Source organism: Dermatophagoides pteronyssinus, unplaced genomic scaffold, assembly GCF_027571235.1.
Source record: "Dermatophagoides pteronyssinus isolate colony J.1.1.1.1 unplaced genomic scaffold, Derpt_VIB-CSIC_2022.12 sq0035, whole genome shotgun sequence".
Lineage (NCBI taxonomy): Eukaryota > Metazoa > Arthropoda > Arachnida > Sarcoptiformes > Pyroglyphidae > Dermatophagoides > Dermatophagoides pteronyssinus.
Genome location: NW_027461559.1, coordinates 81,627 through 97,994, shown reverse-complemented (window position 1 = coordinate 97,994; position 16,368 = coordinate 81,627). Strand labels below are relative to the sequence as shown.

The following is a 16,368-nucleotide window of genomic DNA, read 5'->3' as shown; positions in this document are numbered from 1 at the left end:
AACAATTAATGACAAAACAAAAAAAATCATTATCATTTGATAGATGGATTGTCATCATTATCATGTGACCATCATCACATTATTTAATGATAATGATGATGATGAGGGATATGAAAATCTCTCTCTCCCTTTCTTTTGGCTTATTATCTATTTCACTATCATTTGGCCAATTTTCAAATGTTTCAATATTTGTTCATTTGGCGATGGGTTTTTCGGTTGATTGATGATTTTTTTTTGGTTTGGCTTTTGTTTCGGTCAATCTTTTCATTCAATCCAATCAATCAATCAATCATTTTACTTGTTTGATTCGATATATGATGAATATACAAACCAGAAACAGCTGTATATTTTTTTTCATTTTCAGCCAAAAAAAATTAATGAGAAAAACAAAATTACATTTCCTATTTATATACATTGTGTGTTGGTTGATGAAATGAATCAATGAAATTAAACAAATCAAATCTTTGCAACCAGAAATTACAGTTTATTTTTCAAAAATGAAAAAAAACGCATAGGATATACAGATAGGCAGATTAGTTGAAAAGTTTGTCGCAGATGCTGTCATCATCATTGATGATGATGAACGATGCTGCTGACATAGCATCATCATTCGAAACGAACCGAACCGAATAAAAAAAACATTTCAGCATTTATGCTTGATCCTGATCCTCATCATCCTGATCAAGTTTACCAAATGGATTTTAATGTAAACAACAAACAAGCAAAAACAGCAGCAAATCAAAAAAAAATGGCGGAAAAAAAGCCATAGGTCAAAGCGAAAATCCAATCACTGTCGCAAACCGCAAAAAAAATGATCGATTTTGATGTGGTGGTCACCAGATAAACACACAGCAGAGAAGAATGAATTTAACAAAATAAACAAACCGATGACCGACTTGTTATTGCGAAAAAATGATGATGAAAAAAACGGGAAGAGAATAATTCAATCAAAAATGATCTTGATGATGATGATGATGAGTACAATAAACTTATTTTTGAAACGAACAACAACAACAACAAGTCAAAGTCATTGACAGTTATTTTCAAGTAAAAAGAAAATATCATTTGGATATTTGGAGAAAACTAATGATACTGATGATTACGATGATCAAAAAAACATCATATAATTTGAATGGGAAAATATGATAATAATGAGAGGGGAAAAGAAGAAAAAGTTGAAAAAACTGATATTGATAATGATGATATCCAAAAACAAACAAACAAACTTTGAAAAAATTTTTGGATTATTTTATCATCAAAAATTGAAATGAAATGGCTGAAATGAATCACTTGAATCGTTACACACACACCCATATATTTCTCGAAAAATTTATCAGGAAAAATTCATTGATATTTTTTTCCAATGAATTTTTCACCATTTAAAAATTTTTTGAAAATTTTGATTTTGCCAACAAACAAAAAAAATTGGGGCAAAAAAGAAAAATTTTCAATCAAAAAAATGATTATTACATCTGGGATGAAATAGAGAAAAACAACTTGGCATTTTTTTCAACGAAAATATCTGAAATTTTCGGAATTTCGTTTCGTTTTCATTGATAAAAAAAAACACTTGATTTAAATATCAAATATAACGGTGCAATACACAATGCAATGAAACAATAAAACGTTGAAATGAAACGACAATTTTCAATTCATTTCAATGGAAAAAAACAATGACAACAGCAACTTATTCATAAAATTACCTGATGATGATGATGATTGGTGATGTAAGTAATAAAAAAAAAAGTAACATTATTGTCACAAACACACACAGGTAAACTAATCAATTTTGATTATTACCTGGTTTGTTGTTGTTGTTGTTGTTGTTATTTTGTTGCATTGCTTTCTTTTCTTTGAATGATGTATACATTGTTGATATGATGATGAACAACAAAACTACTACCACATGCATCAACTATCAACCATCAACCAAAACATCGAGAATTAAATCAGAGAAAAAAAATCTTCAAAAGAGACGACGACGACGACAACGATCAACAAACAGCAATAAATTCATGTCCAGTTTGTTTCTTTGAAAAAAAATTGCCGTTATCTTCTCTCTCTCTCTCTCTCTCTCTCTCTCTCTTGATTTTTTCAATATTCAACAAAAATTTCTCTATTTTATCTTTCTCTCTCTTGCTTGCACTCAATGTAGCCAAAAAAAAAAATTTCCACCATCATTTTGAAAATTGCATTTGGAAAAAAAAATTTTTTTTTCCATTTCCTATGCAGTAGTTAATTGCAGACAACAATTTTTTCGTATCTCTTTTGTTGAATGAATGGCTGTTATTCTCTTATCTCATATCAAAAAAAATTTAAAAATAGTTAGTGAAAGAGAGAGAGAGAGAGAGAGAGAGAGAGAGAGAGAGAGAGAGAGAGAAATATGGGAGAAGCCTTTTAAATGTCCGATGTTTGATGATGCAATCAAAATGATGATGAACTTGGTGCAATTTTTGTTTCAAAACTTGAATAATGTGGGTGGATGTAGAAAGATCAAAAAAATCTTTAAAATTCTCTATTTTCAATGTTTGTCGACCAACAAAAAGTTAGAATTATTGGTCAATGGGGGGAGGGGAAAAATATTAAATCCTTGACGATAATAGCCTGGTGGCCATTTCTTTATTATTTCAGGTTATATACATCCTTTGATACCTGTGATGAGATGCAATGATGATTGTGGTGATTGTGGTAGTAGTAGCAGTAGTAATTTACTGTTATCAGGAAATAAACACCAAAAAAAATGAGAGCAAAGATTTACCAAATGAAATATGATGATGATGATGAAAAAATTTGTTGTCGGGCTAGTTTTGCCAGTTTTTTTGTTTGAATTTGCACATCTCGTTCGTTGAAAAGCAATGGATGGGGGAGGGGAAAAAAGGAAAAAACAAATTTGCAACCGGCAGCCAGCAGAAAAAGCAAAACTGACTGACTGACTGACTGAAACATTTTTAAAAAAATTTTTTCAAAATCAAAATTTGGGATGATATTCCGGTCGTAAAAGTTATATGAAAATTGGATTTTCCTGGCCAAACCGAACGAAAATTCCAACCAAGTCAGTCAAAATCAATCCATTTTTTGTCACCTGCTACCTGATTATTTTCCACAATTTTTTTTCTGTCAAAGTTTATTTTTTTCATCTAGAGAAAACTACTGAAGTTCTCATTCATTAACCAATCATAAATCGATCGATCAATCAAAAATCAAATTGAATCAAAAAAAATCAAATCAAAATCAAAAAATCAAAAGTTAAAAATTCAATGAATGAAAATGTTACCACCACCACCAACAACAACAACAAAATCTGATCAACAAAAAAATGACAAAATGTTGACCTAATTCAATTTGATTTGAAATGAAATGTTTTTTTTGAAACAAAATTTATTCACAAGGTTTTCACAACATTATTATCATGATAATGATGATGATGATGATTATGAAAATATTCAGCCAAATTTTGCTTTTGTTTCTGCTTGGAATAAAACAATAATTTTACCTTGAAATTTAAATAATAATAACGATATATAAACCGAATTTGATTTGATGAAATGAAATGAAATGAAATGAAATGACATTTTGATTTTGACATATACACATACATCCTACACACACGCCAGAAAAATTATTTTGTTTATTTTGTTAAATCCATAAACCTTTCTTCTTCTTCTTCTTCGTTTTGTTGTTGTTGTTTCATCATATATTATACAATGAAAATAATAATAATAATAATCAAAAAGCAACAACAACAACAACAAGAAAAAAGGTTATACAATTTCTCTTCTTTTTTTTTTTTTTTATTTTGATTAAATCCGGTTAATATTTGTAATGTAAACATGATTTCACATATAAGTATTAATGATTTCCACACACACACACACACACACCGGTTATTATTCTTGTCATCATCGTTATGTATAAGAGAAATAGAGAGGGAAAGGAATTAAAATAACAACAAACAAAAAAAACACATTCCAGATTCTACCCAAAATTACAATATTGAACAAAAATCGACATTCATTCATTCATTGTAAATGTAGAAAATCACAATTATTAGGTTGTTCGGAAAGTACTGTCGGCACCATTTTTGATCGTCTCTAAAAAATTTTTGGTTGAAGATTTTGAAATTTTTAAAAAGCCAATTAATTTCTTGGTTATCTGGCTATAATTTGATCAAAAAATTTCATCAATTTCCCAGCCCAAAATTTTGCTAGGGCCGTTGGAAGTGACCCGTCTATTGCATAGCCGTCTGAATGTCGTGTCGTTTTGTGTGCATAGCCTTTCAATGCGTTTGTCGATCATCGAGAATTGTGGATTTTTTTCTCAACCCAAAGTTTTTGTTGGCTTTTTTTGATCTCAAAAAATTCTTGAATTGATCATCATTCAAGATTTGAAAAAAAATTGGAAAAAATCATAATGGTATAGGGAAAACAGCACATCAAACATTCTTATTCCGACCGGAAATCAGACCGCTTTTGAGGATGATCGCGTTGCAGCAAAAATTTGAAAATCACTTCTGGTTAGTCCCAAGACATGAGAGATCATCAGTTAGGGGCCAAAAGTTGTTGGACAATTTTTTTGATGTCACAGTGGACTGAAAACAAAAAACGTCAAAATTTTGAATTTGACAAGGGTCACTTCCAGCGGCCCTAGCGAAATTTTGGGCTGGGAAATTGATGAAATTTTTGGATCAAATTATAGCCAGATAACCAAGAAATTAATTTGCTTTTAAAAAATTTCAAAATCTCCTACCAAAAATTTTTTAGAGACGATCAAAAATGGTGCTCGAAAACGCCGACAGTACTTTCCGAACAACCTAATACAATGATGTAATGATATTTCATAATGAAAAATGAAAAAGTATCAATAATCCATCATGATAGTTATGACGATCAATCGATCGATCGATCGATCGATCAATGTTGTTAATGTGTAAGGTATGTGATGACGGAATATTTTTATTTTTTCTTTTGCAATAAATAGATGTTGGTAATTCTCCCCTCTCCCACCTCCGAATAAATATTTAGGGTTAATCAACAAATATAAATGTTGATCCAAACAAACAAACAAAAAAAATCAACCAAAAAAAAGATGTTTAATAATTTTTTTTTTTAACGAATGACGTAAATGTGTTGACATTGTATTTGACAAATAAATTCTTTCTAACCCTCCTACATCCACCCACCCAGTAAAACCTATCATATAAATGTATCATTTTAAATCAATAATTTAACAATTTTTTTTTGTTTGAACAAATTCTGTTTATAAAAAAAAATTACAGAATATTCTTTCGGATGTACCTTTTTGTTGTTGCTATTTTCAAATAGGAAAATCCACCCACACACACACACACACACTCAATGTTTGAATCGATCATAATGATGATTTGAAATTACCAGATGTTTTATTATACTTGAATTTCCATTTCCATTCATTTTTGTTGTTGTTGTTCCAGAGACACTATTGGTCATTTTTAGATCTATTTTTAGTAACATTTTTTTTCTTTCTAATTTATAAATATTTATATGGCATTTATTTTTCTTATTATAGATGTAGTTTTTTTTTGGTTGTTTTGGTTAGGAAATTATAATAATAAAAAACCAGAATAATCAAGAGAAAGTATACCGAACAAGACGACAGCCAGACAGAATGAGAAAGATAAATGAATAATAACGATGATTATGATGATTATGATGACAAACATTCATTGAACATCATCAGCATTTGTAAATTGTAAATTTTTACAATTTTTCCTTTATTTTCATTTTCCTGTTTACTTTCATATCAATGAAATCAAATGGAAATACCAGCAGAAAGATAGGAAAAAACGGAAATTTTTTTTTATTGTTTCAGCATGAAAATATCAATAAATTTTTTTCATTTTCATTTTCTTGGATCAAATTTCTTGATTTTTTTTTGTTGTTTTTTTCATGTTTGCCGACAATCATCAATTCATTCGCACGCATCAACATCAACTTATCATCAACTGATCAACATCATTATCAATTCTGAATTTCGTTTCCTTATTGATGAAATAAATAAATAAAAAGGTTTTTTTGATCACAATTTTCCGAACGAACAAAAGTATGTGTAGGTGTTAGATTCGGGGGCAGAAGAAATTATAAAATCATTTTTAAGATTTTTTGTTGTTAAAAAAACTTGAAAAGAATTTTGCTTGAAGCCAACAACATTGACTGATTCCCAAATTCTTTTACTTGACTTGACTTGTTCAACCGACCAAAAAAAAAAATCCAATAGTGTAGGTTTTCTATTGTGTGGTGTAGGTGTTTACTTTACTTTATTTTTGTTTTTCCTGCCGCCTTCATTTTCAATCAAATCGGGTTGCTATTTGAAAAAGAATCAAGGAAAATTGATTGAAAATTCGGGAAACTTTCCGAAAAAAATAAAGGGAAATTTTTGTTTTCCAAAGAATTATCTTAACATTATCATCAATGAACGAACGAAAAAACAAAGTCCAAAATACCTCGACAATGGCATTATCAACAACCATTTTTCAAAAAAAAACAAAACAAAACAAAATGCATCAATATGGCAAAACAAACAAACAAACAAACACGAAAAAACTTTAAAAATAAATCACTAAATTTAGTTTTTTTAAAAAAAAACAAACATTTTTTTAATGTATGTTCCAGGAAAAATGGAAAATATCATAGAATTTCATTTAGAGAGAATTCAAAAGAAGAAAAAAAATGAAAAATGCAACCATCCACCTACACAGGACCAAAGAGAATTTTGTTTGGTTTTTTGTTTTGTTTTGTTTGGTTTGTTTTGTTTGGACTAAAACAAAACAAAAAAATTTAGTTCATCATCAAGGCCAAATCGAACCAAACTGAACTGGATTTAATACCATTCACGAATCACTAAACACATCCTATCATATGGACCATTGATTGAACAACGATGAAAATGTCATTTTTTTCAAAAGGCCAATTAATTGTTTTTGTTGAAAAATGTTCTTTTTGTTGTTTCTGGCCACCAAAAAACCATATGGTAATTGAATTAAAATTTAGACAAATTTTTTTGAAAAAGGAAATGCTGTTTGAATGACATTTTCAACGAGAAAATCGAAAAAATGAACTAAATAAACAGATGATGATGGATCCAAACTAATCAACAACAAAAAAAAACTTTGTTAAAAAAAAGTCAAACACCTTTAGGGTTCTATAATTTTGTATTTTTGGTTTGTTCGATAAAAATTTCGATTGAATTTCAATTGAATTTGAATTTGAATTTGCTTTTTTGTTTTGTTTTGTTTCTTTGATTATATTCGATTGAAATTTAATTTCAAAAAAATTTTTGAAAATTCATTTCAGTTTTTCAAATTAAATTATGTGATTTGTTTGTGTAGAAAAACAAAAGTTGAACAAAAAGCAATCTCCAAAAGTCATTAGATTCGAATTGGAAAATTTTGTTTTGTTTTTTCGGGTAAAGAAAGAAAGAAAGAGAAAGAGAAAACATGTGTCTAGCTCCTGCAAGAGAAGAATCAAATGGAACATTTATTAAACGTAAAGTTGAATCATATTTTGTACGAAGACCAAAAAAATGGTTAGATTCAAAAATTAAAAAAGTTGATCAACAAATAGCTGAACCTATTCGTGAATTGGATGTAAAAGTTTATGCTGAATTACATATGAAACGATGATTGAAAATACAAAAAAAAAAAAAAACAAAAACGATCAAATCAATAATCAATGAATCGATTCAGGATGGGGGGCAAAATGAAAAACTACTACTGCTACTTGTGTTCCTACACATCATAAACAAACAAAACAGATCGACACTTACCACTTTCCAACAAAAAAAATCACTGATAAGATTGGAAAAAATTACTTGATTTACCGAATATATTTATAAACACTTCCGTAACACACACACATTTTGCGCATATGTAATGATGATTATTCAGGAACCGATTACAAACAGATTTGGGTGAATGAAAAACAGAACAAACATGGATAGATAATGGGGGGAATATGACATATTATGACTTTTTTGGGGAAAAAAAATTACTTGAAACATTCAACAATCAACAAACACACATAGACAATAACGACGAACAAAAATGGTAAAGGTGATGAACGAAATCAATTTTTTTAATTTATTCATTTTTGAAAATTTTTTTCTTCGTCGTTTTTAAATTACAAAATGAATATATAATCTTTTGCCATTTACACGCACCATTATTATTATTATTGATGATGATCTTTCAACAATCAAAGATCATCATCATCAAAACATCAACAGCAAGATGAAGCGTCAAGCCAAAAATGACTTATTATCATCATTGAATTAAATTGTTGTTTTTCTGGATTTTCAAATTTAATGAAAATTTGCCTGAGATAATCGGCGACATGATGTGATGATGATGATAATCAAAGTAAAAAAAGTAACTTTCACTTTTGGTTCAACACATTACTAAATAGAAAATTTGCAATTAGAATTTCAAAGATTTTTTCATTTTCGTTTTAAGGAATATTTCTTGCCTGATTGAAGGATAACATTGTTTTGTTTTTTTTATTCGTTTTGAAAAAGAAAGAACCGAACAACATTGATTCAATCAAATGGCCTTGATTTTTCTGTTTTGTTTGATTTGATTTAAACAACGACGATGGTTGATGATGATGATGATAATGAATAAGATGAATTTAACCACCATATATTTAACACAGAAAAAAAACTATGCAAAACACGCACACACACACACACAACATATAGCTGATTTTTGTCCAATCAAGGATTTGGCGATCAGATCAGGTAAAAATCAATGTAACGGATTGTAATCAATTAAAAAAAATCAATATCAACACCCACCCACCGACCAAAAAATATAAGTGAATTTGGTTGGCTTTGTTTTTTTTAAAACAAAGTCGATCAATTTGTTTAGTTTGTTCGTTTCGCGTATCCAAAAATGGATTGATTTAAAATGGTGGTGATGGTGGTTCGAATAGAATCGATGATTGAAGGCAAACGCGATTAAGAAGAAGAAGAAGAAGAAGAAAAGAAACAACTCGTTTTTGTCGACGTAAAACTGCAGCATGGCCAAAACAAATTAATGAAGAAAAAGGAAAAAAAACATTTACGCGCCAAATCATAATCAAATGAGAGAGAGAGACACAAAAACAACCAAAAATTAGACCGGAAGAATTTTGATTGAATCGAATAGAAGAAAGAAAATCCAAATATTGTTGAATGTCATCGACATAGACCAGTGATTCTCAACCAGTGTGCCGCGGCACTTTAGTGTGCCGCGAAATTCTGAAAATGCAACTGTTATATATTCAAAAATTCTAAAATTGTGCCGCGACAACAAAAAGGTTGAGAATCACTGACATAGACACACACAATGCTTGTTAAGAAAAAATCGTCAAATGAATATCGGCGTCCAAATCAAGTGTTAAAGTGAACAAAACCCAAAAAACTACTAAACAAAAGCAAGCAACCAGCCAACCAACCGAAAAAAAGGGCGACAAAATATGTGATGATGATCGAATGACCAGATGATGATAATGATGGAAAATTTTTAAAAAAAAAAAACTTTTAAATCAATGCAGATATTTAATTTCGAGTGTTTTTTTTCAGAAAAAATATTTTCGAGATTTTCTTTTTTGCATACAAAAAAAAGACACTTGAAACTTTTTTATTTAAATCAACAACCGCGAATGGGAAGAAAAAATTCAATAAAGATCTCAATGAGAGAATGAGAAAAATCTTCTTCACAGTGTTAAGGACTGTGTGACCAGTATTTTGCTTTTGCTTGAATGTAGCATCGATTGCCAATTGATGATTCAATTTAGTTTTTTTTTGTTTCCCTGTTGCTATTGTCAATCTTATTACAAAGATAAATGGATGGATGGATGGATGGACACACAAATCATACAGGTGTGAAATATGTGTGTGTGTCAGCCGTCAGGTAGAAATCATCATCCATATCCCCTTACGCATACCTGAATGAAATCATCGAAACGTGATCGATCGATCGATCGATCGATTGATTGATTGATTGATTGATATTGTTGTTGTTGATTTTATTAATCATCGATTCGATTAATTAATTCATCAATTTTTTTTTAAGAAAATCATTACAAAAATGGAAATTTTACAAAAGAAGAGAATTTTATTATCATTTATAATTGCATTGTTTCAAATTGACAATCATCATCATCATTATTTTGTTGTTTTTCCGTATATTTTATCATAACCGAACGTAAAAATTTAGCTCTTTTCATTGTTTTCATATGAATATTTTTAAGTAAATTTTCATCAATCGTACAGGAACCGGTAGCTTCTAATAAATAAATACAATCACTATCCGAAGGTTGATCTGGATCGATTGCCATACGTATAATAGAATTGGATAATTCTTCTTCATTCATTGTTGGATCGATAAGTAAATGTCTGTGGGTAAATTAGAAAATTATCAATAAATTATGGTTTCATAATAAATGTAAAAAAAAAATATTTACTTATCAATGATGACGAATGTACAAAGCATTGGATATGTTTGAATATTAATCTTTTCAAATTCATTTGTCGATTTGATTAAATCAAATTCATTATCGATTTCATATTTACGAAGGTTACATTGTTTCAGTGCAACTAATGAAGCTAATAATGATAGATCAACAATTGAACCATCCATATTTAAACAAATAATTTCTAACATTATTTTCCAACAATATTTACGTGGTATAAGACATAATTGTTTAAGATTAATACATTTTGAATGCGATAAAATTTTTCGTACACATTCACGAACATAACCACTGATTGTTGTACGATCAGGATTTTCTAATTCATTTGAACCAGTATTCGAAAATCGTACATCAATTTCAATAATACCTTCATCTGGTTTGATTGTTGTTGGTTTTACTAATGACTAATTTTAAATAGAAAGATGATAATGAACAAAACAAAAAACAAAACAAAAAACAATCGTTATGTACCGTTGTAATGCCACAAATAACCGATGATGTACCGAATTTAATCAATGATGAACCATTAGCACTTGTAACACAATCACAACTGATTAATACATGACGAGATTCATCAAATTTTCTACCATCAGCTCTTTGACCAGAATTCTATATATCGAATCAAATTCAATTAGAAAAATTTCAATCAAATTGTGGTAAAATGAAAATAAAATCTACATACCAAAATGGTCTGCATAAATTGTAATGGTTGTAAAATTCTGAAACAAATATTGTAAAAAAAAATTACTAATTTAATTATAAAGAATTTCAAAAATAGCAAAAAACAAACTTGAATAATTCAGCCATCATTTATTATCATCAGATTTTCTGGATCACCAAGAAAAAATAAATTCCAAAACACGTGGATACTGATTATTTACGATTGGTTCCAAAACCGAATCCTAGATGTCGTTACACATTTGGTTTTTTTTCTTAACCGTAAATAAATCGAAAATAAACTCAAATAAACAGTTTTTTTTATCGTCACCAAATTATTGATTAGGTCATGAATGAATCGAAGAAAAGAAGGAAAGATTAATAATTCATTTCCAAATTGGAAAAAATCAAAGAATTTGGTAAATATTGTTTGATTTTTTTGTTTGTTTGTTTGTTTGTTTGTTAAATAATTTTATTTTTATTTTGTTTAAGAAATAGAAAAGATTTGTTTTTCGGAAAAAAAAACAAACATCAACAATAAGCCTTCGGGATACCGTTGTGTTAAATAACAACAACAACAACATTCAAGTCAAACAAACTTAATGTGTGATAAATGAATGAAGAGAAAACATTGAAATTCCATTGAAATTGAGGGAAAAAAATCAAATATTTTTAAAAGAGAGAGATTTTTTTTTAAAACAAAACAAAAAAAAATGGGCAACAAACAAAGTGTTAAATCACATTTAGAAAATAGTCAACGTACCGGTGTATTTCAATTGACCAAGGCAAAATTAAATGAAATACCATCGGATGTATTTCGTGTAACAACATTACGAACAATTGATTTATCAACAAATCATTTGAAAACAATTCCAACAACTATTGCTAATTTTATCAATTTACGAACATTGATACTGGATGAAAACCTGTTGACCCAATTACCTGATGAGATATGTCGTTTAACAAAACTGGAAACATTATCGTTGGCTAGTAATCAATTGCAAACATTGCCAAAAAATCTTGGCGATTTGAGGTCATTAAGAAGTATAAATTTATCTAATAATCGATTGCAAAAATTTCCAATTGAATTACGAACGATAAGACAACTAGATTTTATTGATTTATCTAAAAATAAAATAACCGAAATACCGGATGGTATTGGTGATATGCAAGCACATGAAATTAATTTAAATCAAAATCAATTAGAAAAAATATCTGATGATCTTTCACAATGTCCACGTTTAAAAGTGTTACGTTTAGAAGAAAATTGTTTACGTTTGGATGAAATAACACGTTCATTATTAAGTGAATCACAAATATCATTATTGGCTGTTGATGGTAATCTATTCGATATTAAACAATTACGTGATCATCCTGCATATGATCAATATATGGAACGTTATACGGCGACTAAGAAAAAAATCTAAAAAAAACCATATTTAATTTTAACCCATCTCAACCTTATCCTTTCGAAAAAAAATTTGACCACCACTAATCATGATAAACAATCAAATTAAATTAAATTATTTCAATCAAAAATTGGCATTAAATTTTCTTTTTGTTTTTATTCGATTTGATATTATTATTTTAGCCATTTTTTTCAAATATTTTTGGGGACAAATAATAATGAGAAGGGAAAAAAGGGTTAAACAGTCAAATGATGATGATGATGATAATGTGATGGTATTTGTTAAAATATAGAAAAAAAAATTACAAATTACAAATTATGATTATCAGCAGATTAATCATGTGGTGGTAGTGTTTATCAACAAAGATTTTTTTTTCATTTCAAATACAAATTAATCGCAATGTTTTTGATGTTATGATAATAATTGATGGTTATTAATTTTAAAATTACCATATGATTGTTGTTGTTGCTGTAAAGGCAGCATTATCACCATTATCATTTTGGCTGTTTTCTTCTTCTTCTGTTGGTTAATGCGATGTGTGTGTGTGTGTTTGTGAATTTCTGTTTGTTTTAATAATGATGTTAGATTTAAAAGGATTATTATTTTTAAAAATTGTATTTTTAATTTATAATTTGTTAATATTGATCAATGATCAACACATAGATTTTAATGTGTGTGTGTAGATTTTTTGGCAAACTTGTTGCCGTCTACACAGAGAGAAATAATTTAGACTTTTTTAACATTTTTTGACTATTTTTGTCGAAATAGCGCGATCACATGACACAATTTTCAAAATTTTCATTCGAAAGTCGTCTGTTGAAACAAATCGAATACAAAAACTGTTGAAATAGCGAGATCAAGTGACAAAATCATTAAAATTTAAAAAATTAAAGTCGAATTTTGAAAAATTCCCTTAAGTCGAAGCCGAAATCTGAAAAATTTTCAGTCGAAGTCGAACTTTAAAAAATTTTTAATGTTAAAATCGGACTTTGAAAATTTTTTCGAAGTCGAAGTCGAATTTTTAATGTTAAAATCGGACTTTAAAAATTTTTTCGAAGTCGAAGTCGAACTTTAAAAAATTTTCAAAGTCGAAAGCCGAAGTTTTTAAAAAATTCCCTTAAGTCGAAGCCGAAATCTGAAAAATTTTCAGTCGAAGTCGAACTTTAAAAATTTTTCAGTCGAAGTCGGACTCTGAAAATTTTTTCAAAATTAAAATCGAACTAAAAAATTTTTAAAGTCCAAAGCCAAATTTTTTAAAAAAATTCCCTTAAGTCGAAGCCGAAATCTGAAAAATTTTCAGTCGAAGTCGAACTTTAAAAAATTTTTAATGTTAAAATCGGACTTTGAAAATTTTTTCGAAGTCGAAGTCGAATTTTTAATGTTAAAATCGGACTTTGAAAATTTTTTCGAAGTCGAAGTCGAATTTTTAATGTTAAAATCGGACTTTAAAAATTTTTTCGAAGTCGAAGTCGAACTTTAAAAAATTTTCAAAGTCGAAAGCCGAAGTTTTTAAAAAATTCCCTTAAGTCGAAGCCGAAATCTGAAAAATTTTCAGTCGAAGTCAATCTTAAAAAATTTTTAATGTTAAAATCGGACTCTGAAAATTTTTTCAAAATTAAAATCGAAATCTGAAAAATTTTTGAAGTCGAAGCCGAACTTGAATTTTTTTTCAAAATTGAAGTTTTTTTAATTATTAATTATTATTATTATCGGAATGCACAACAAATAATACATAATTTTATAACTGATCCGAAATATAAAGAATTTCCTTAATCTAAATGTCGATCTAACATTTGGTTTAAACGGGTTTGGGCATATCTTTGGCGTTCTCGATAAGAAATCAAGCTTTTGAAACGAGATTAAGGCAAATATCGGAAAAATCAAATTCGGTCATCGGTTCGAATCCCGGCCGCTCCTTTCAACATAAACACAAAAAAGGTTTCATTTGAATTTAATAATTAATAATAAATTTCCCAAAGGAAGCAGGACCAAAAGCCAAAGAGAAGAAAATAAAATAAAAATTAAAAAAGAATCCGAAAAAGAATCAAATAAAGAACCCAAAGAATCAGAAAAAGAAAAAATTCAGAAGAAAAAAATAAATTTTTTTCATGAAAAATATTGCTGCAACTTTTGAACAGGAGCGTTTGAATTTTAATATTAAAAAATTAAAGTCAGCGTCATCTGTTGATGAAACCACCTAAGTAGCTAAGAGAAAAGTAGAGTCCAAAAAGGACGTTACGCAAATTATTTCTCTCTGTGTATGTGGTGTGTGTGTATGTGTGTTACATGAATTGTTTTTTATTATTTGATGGACGATGTTATTTTTTTTCTTTCAATCAGGCAATCTGTATTATTTTAAGGTTTATTGATAGTTTTTAAAAACCATGAACTTTCAATTGTTCCGATTTAGCAATACCAATTTTAGTCAAAAATTCAACAATATTGTTTCGTTGATCGCCTTGTAATTGGATTACTTCACCATATTCTGGATGATCGACAACTGTGCCGTTACAGGCAAATTCCTATTTTGGGGAAAAAGAAAAAATGTTTAATAAACCTTCAATTTGAAGCACATCATTTAATCACAACATACCTTTTTACATGCTTTAACAATTTTCTTTTTATCGAAATTGTCAGCAATACCTTGTACGGTAGTTAATGTTTTACGGCCACTTCGTTGTTGAATCCGTATATGGATTAGACCGTCTTGAGTACCAGTATCATCACCTCTAAACGCATCAGCGAATGGATCTAATCAATTTAATCAATCAAAAAAAAAAAATATGAAATAAGTTTGATAAGTATTTTAAAAAAAATCTGGATACATACCGAAATTTCGGAGGTTAAGAGGATTTTGAATATTAGTTGTAGAAGACATACAGTAAAATTTAATTAGACGAATTTGTATGAATTATAAAAAAAAAATTCTTTTTTTTAAAAAAAGCTTTTGTAATATCGTTGAATGATTCTTTTATAATAAAAAAAATTAACAATTTAGAAAACAAAACAAACGAAAATTTGATTCGATTTGAATTAATTTACAACGTAACAAAGTTTTTTTTTTATATGCGAAATATATATATGAGTCCAAGACCGTCGTGTGTGTGTGCAATTCGATATATCGAAAGAAAGCAGAGGGGGGATATACGCACAAAGAGTCACAAATTTTTTTTTTCGAATTTCGAACAAACGACGGAAAAAAGAAAAAAGAAATCAACATTAATCATTGCTACTACTACCAATAATGGGATATTATCGAACTTTGAAAGCAGTAGTAGTAGTTGTTTTTAGTAGAAGTATGTATCAATGATAAGATTGGCCGAATTGAAATTAAGAAATTAAAAGAGGAGGAGGAGAAGGAATGGTAAAAGTATGGGGCGGGGCAGGCGAAAAAAAAAGCCATCCGGTTTTTTAACGACGCCATAATTTTGCCACGAAACAAAAAAAAAAAATTTTTTATGATGATAATAAAAACGCATGCTCTATTCGAAATTATCAATTTAACCATGACAACAATTTACAACAACAACAAGTTATCATCTCTCTTTTCTTCAACAACGCCATCTACGCCGAATGAAATACCAATGTTAGCGATGGATGATTCATTCATTGTCGTTGGATAACATCAATGATCATGATCAAATTGACAATGAACAAATGGAATGATGTAATTTACGAAAGAAAAATCCTTCTTCCTCATACAAAACAATTGAATGGTTTAAAAAAAATACGTCGATCATCATCGTCATTTGACGTAAAGATTTTCTTCCTGGATATTTATTTGTCTGAATGAATGAATGGATGGATGATCAAAA

General features: G+C 28.7%; 3 protein-coding genes across 3 annotated transcripts; 1 reads left to right on the top strand and 2 right to left on the bottom strand.

The window, feature by feature from the left end:
- Window positions 1-10,109: 10,109 nt before the first annotated feature.
- Window positions 10,110-11,440, bottom strand: LOC113795697 (uncharacterized). The gene is made up of 5 exons (XM_027345904.2): window positions 11,278-11,440; window positions 11,170-11,206; window positions 10,959-11,096; window positions 10,479-10,891; window positions 10,110-10,410 (listed from the first exon to the last, which is right to left on the bottom strand). Exons 1-5 carry the CDS (start codon window positions 11,295-11,297, stop codon window positions 10,140-10,142), a joined length of 879 nt encoding a protein of 292 aa, XP_027201705.2. The 5' UTR covers window positions 11,298-11,440; the 3' UTR covers window positions 10,110-10,139.
- A 6-nt stretch (window positions 11,441-11,446) lies between these two features.
- Window positions 11,447-12,711, top strand: LOC113795689 (leucine-rich repeat-containing protein 57-like). The gene is made up of 2 exons (XM_075823748.1): window positions 11,447-11,563; window positions 11,637-12,711. Exon 2 carries the CDS (start codon window positions 11,858-11,860, stop codon window positions 12,569-12,571), a length of 714 nt encoding a protein of 237 aa, XP_075679863.1. The 5' UTR covers window positions 11,447-11,563; window positions 11,637-11,857; the 3' UTR covers window positions 12,572-12,711.
- Window positions 12,712-14,681: 1,970 nt separating this feature from the next.
- Window positions 14,682-15,616, bottom strand: eIF1 (eukaryotic translation initiation factor eIF1). Its single transcript, XM_027345945.2, has 3 exons — window positions 15,383-15,616; window positions 15,147-15,304; window positions 14,682-15,075 (listed from the first exon to the last, which is right to left on the bottom strand). The coding sequence occupies exons 1-3, from the start codon at window positions 15,429-15,431 to the stop codon at window positions 14,929-14,931; spliced, it is 354 nt and encodes a 117-aa protein (XP_027201746.1). The 5' UTR covers window positions 15,432-15,616; the 3' UTR covers window positions 14,682-14,928.
- Between the last annotated feature and the right edge of the window lie 752 nt (window positions 15,617-16,368).

Coding starts and splice junctions, on each gene's coding strand:
- LOC113795697 (XM_027345904.2), bottom strand. CDS start 11,297: ATGATGGCTGAATTATTCAA. Junction 11,207..11,277: donor ATGATGGCTGAATTATTCAA/GTTTGTTTTTTG, acceptor TATTTGTTTCAG/AATTTTACAACCATTACAAT. Junction 10,892..10,958: donor TTATTTGTGGCATTACAACG/GTACATAACGAT, acceptor ATTTAAAATTAG/TCATTAGTAAAACCAACAAC.
- LOC113795689 (XM_075823748.1), top strand. CDS start 11,858: ATGGGCAACAAACAAAGTGTTAAATCACATTTAGAAAATAGTCAACGT.
- eIF1 (XM_027345945.2), bottom strand. CDS start 15,431: ATGTCTTCTACAACTAATATTCAAAATCCTCTTAACCTCCGAAATTTC. Junction 15,305..15,382: donor TCTTAACCTCCGAAATTTCG/GTATGTATCCAG, acceptor TAAATTGATTAG/ATCCATTCGCTGATGCGTTT. Junction 15,076..15,146: donor TTGTTAAAGCATGTAAAAAG/GTATGTTGTGAT, acceptor TCCCCAAAATAG/GAATTTGCCTGTAACGGCAC.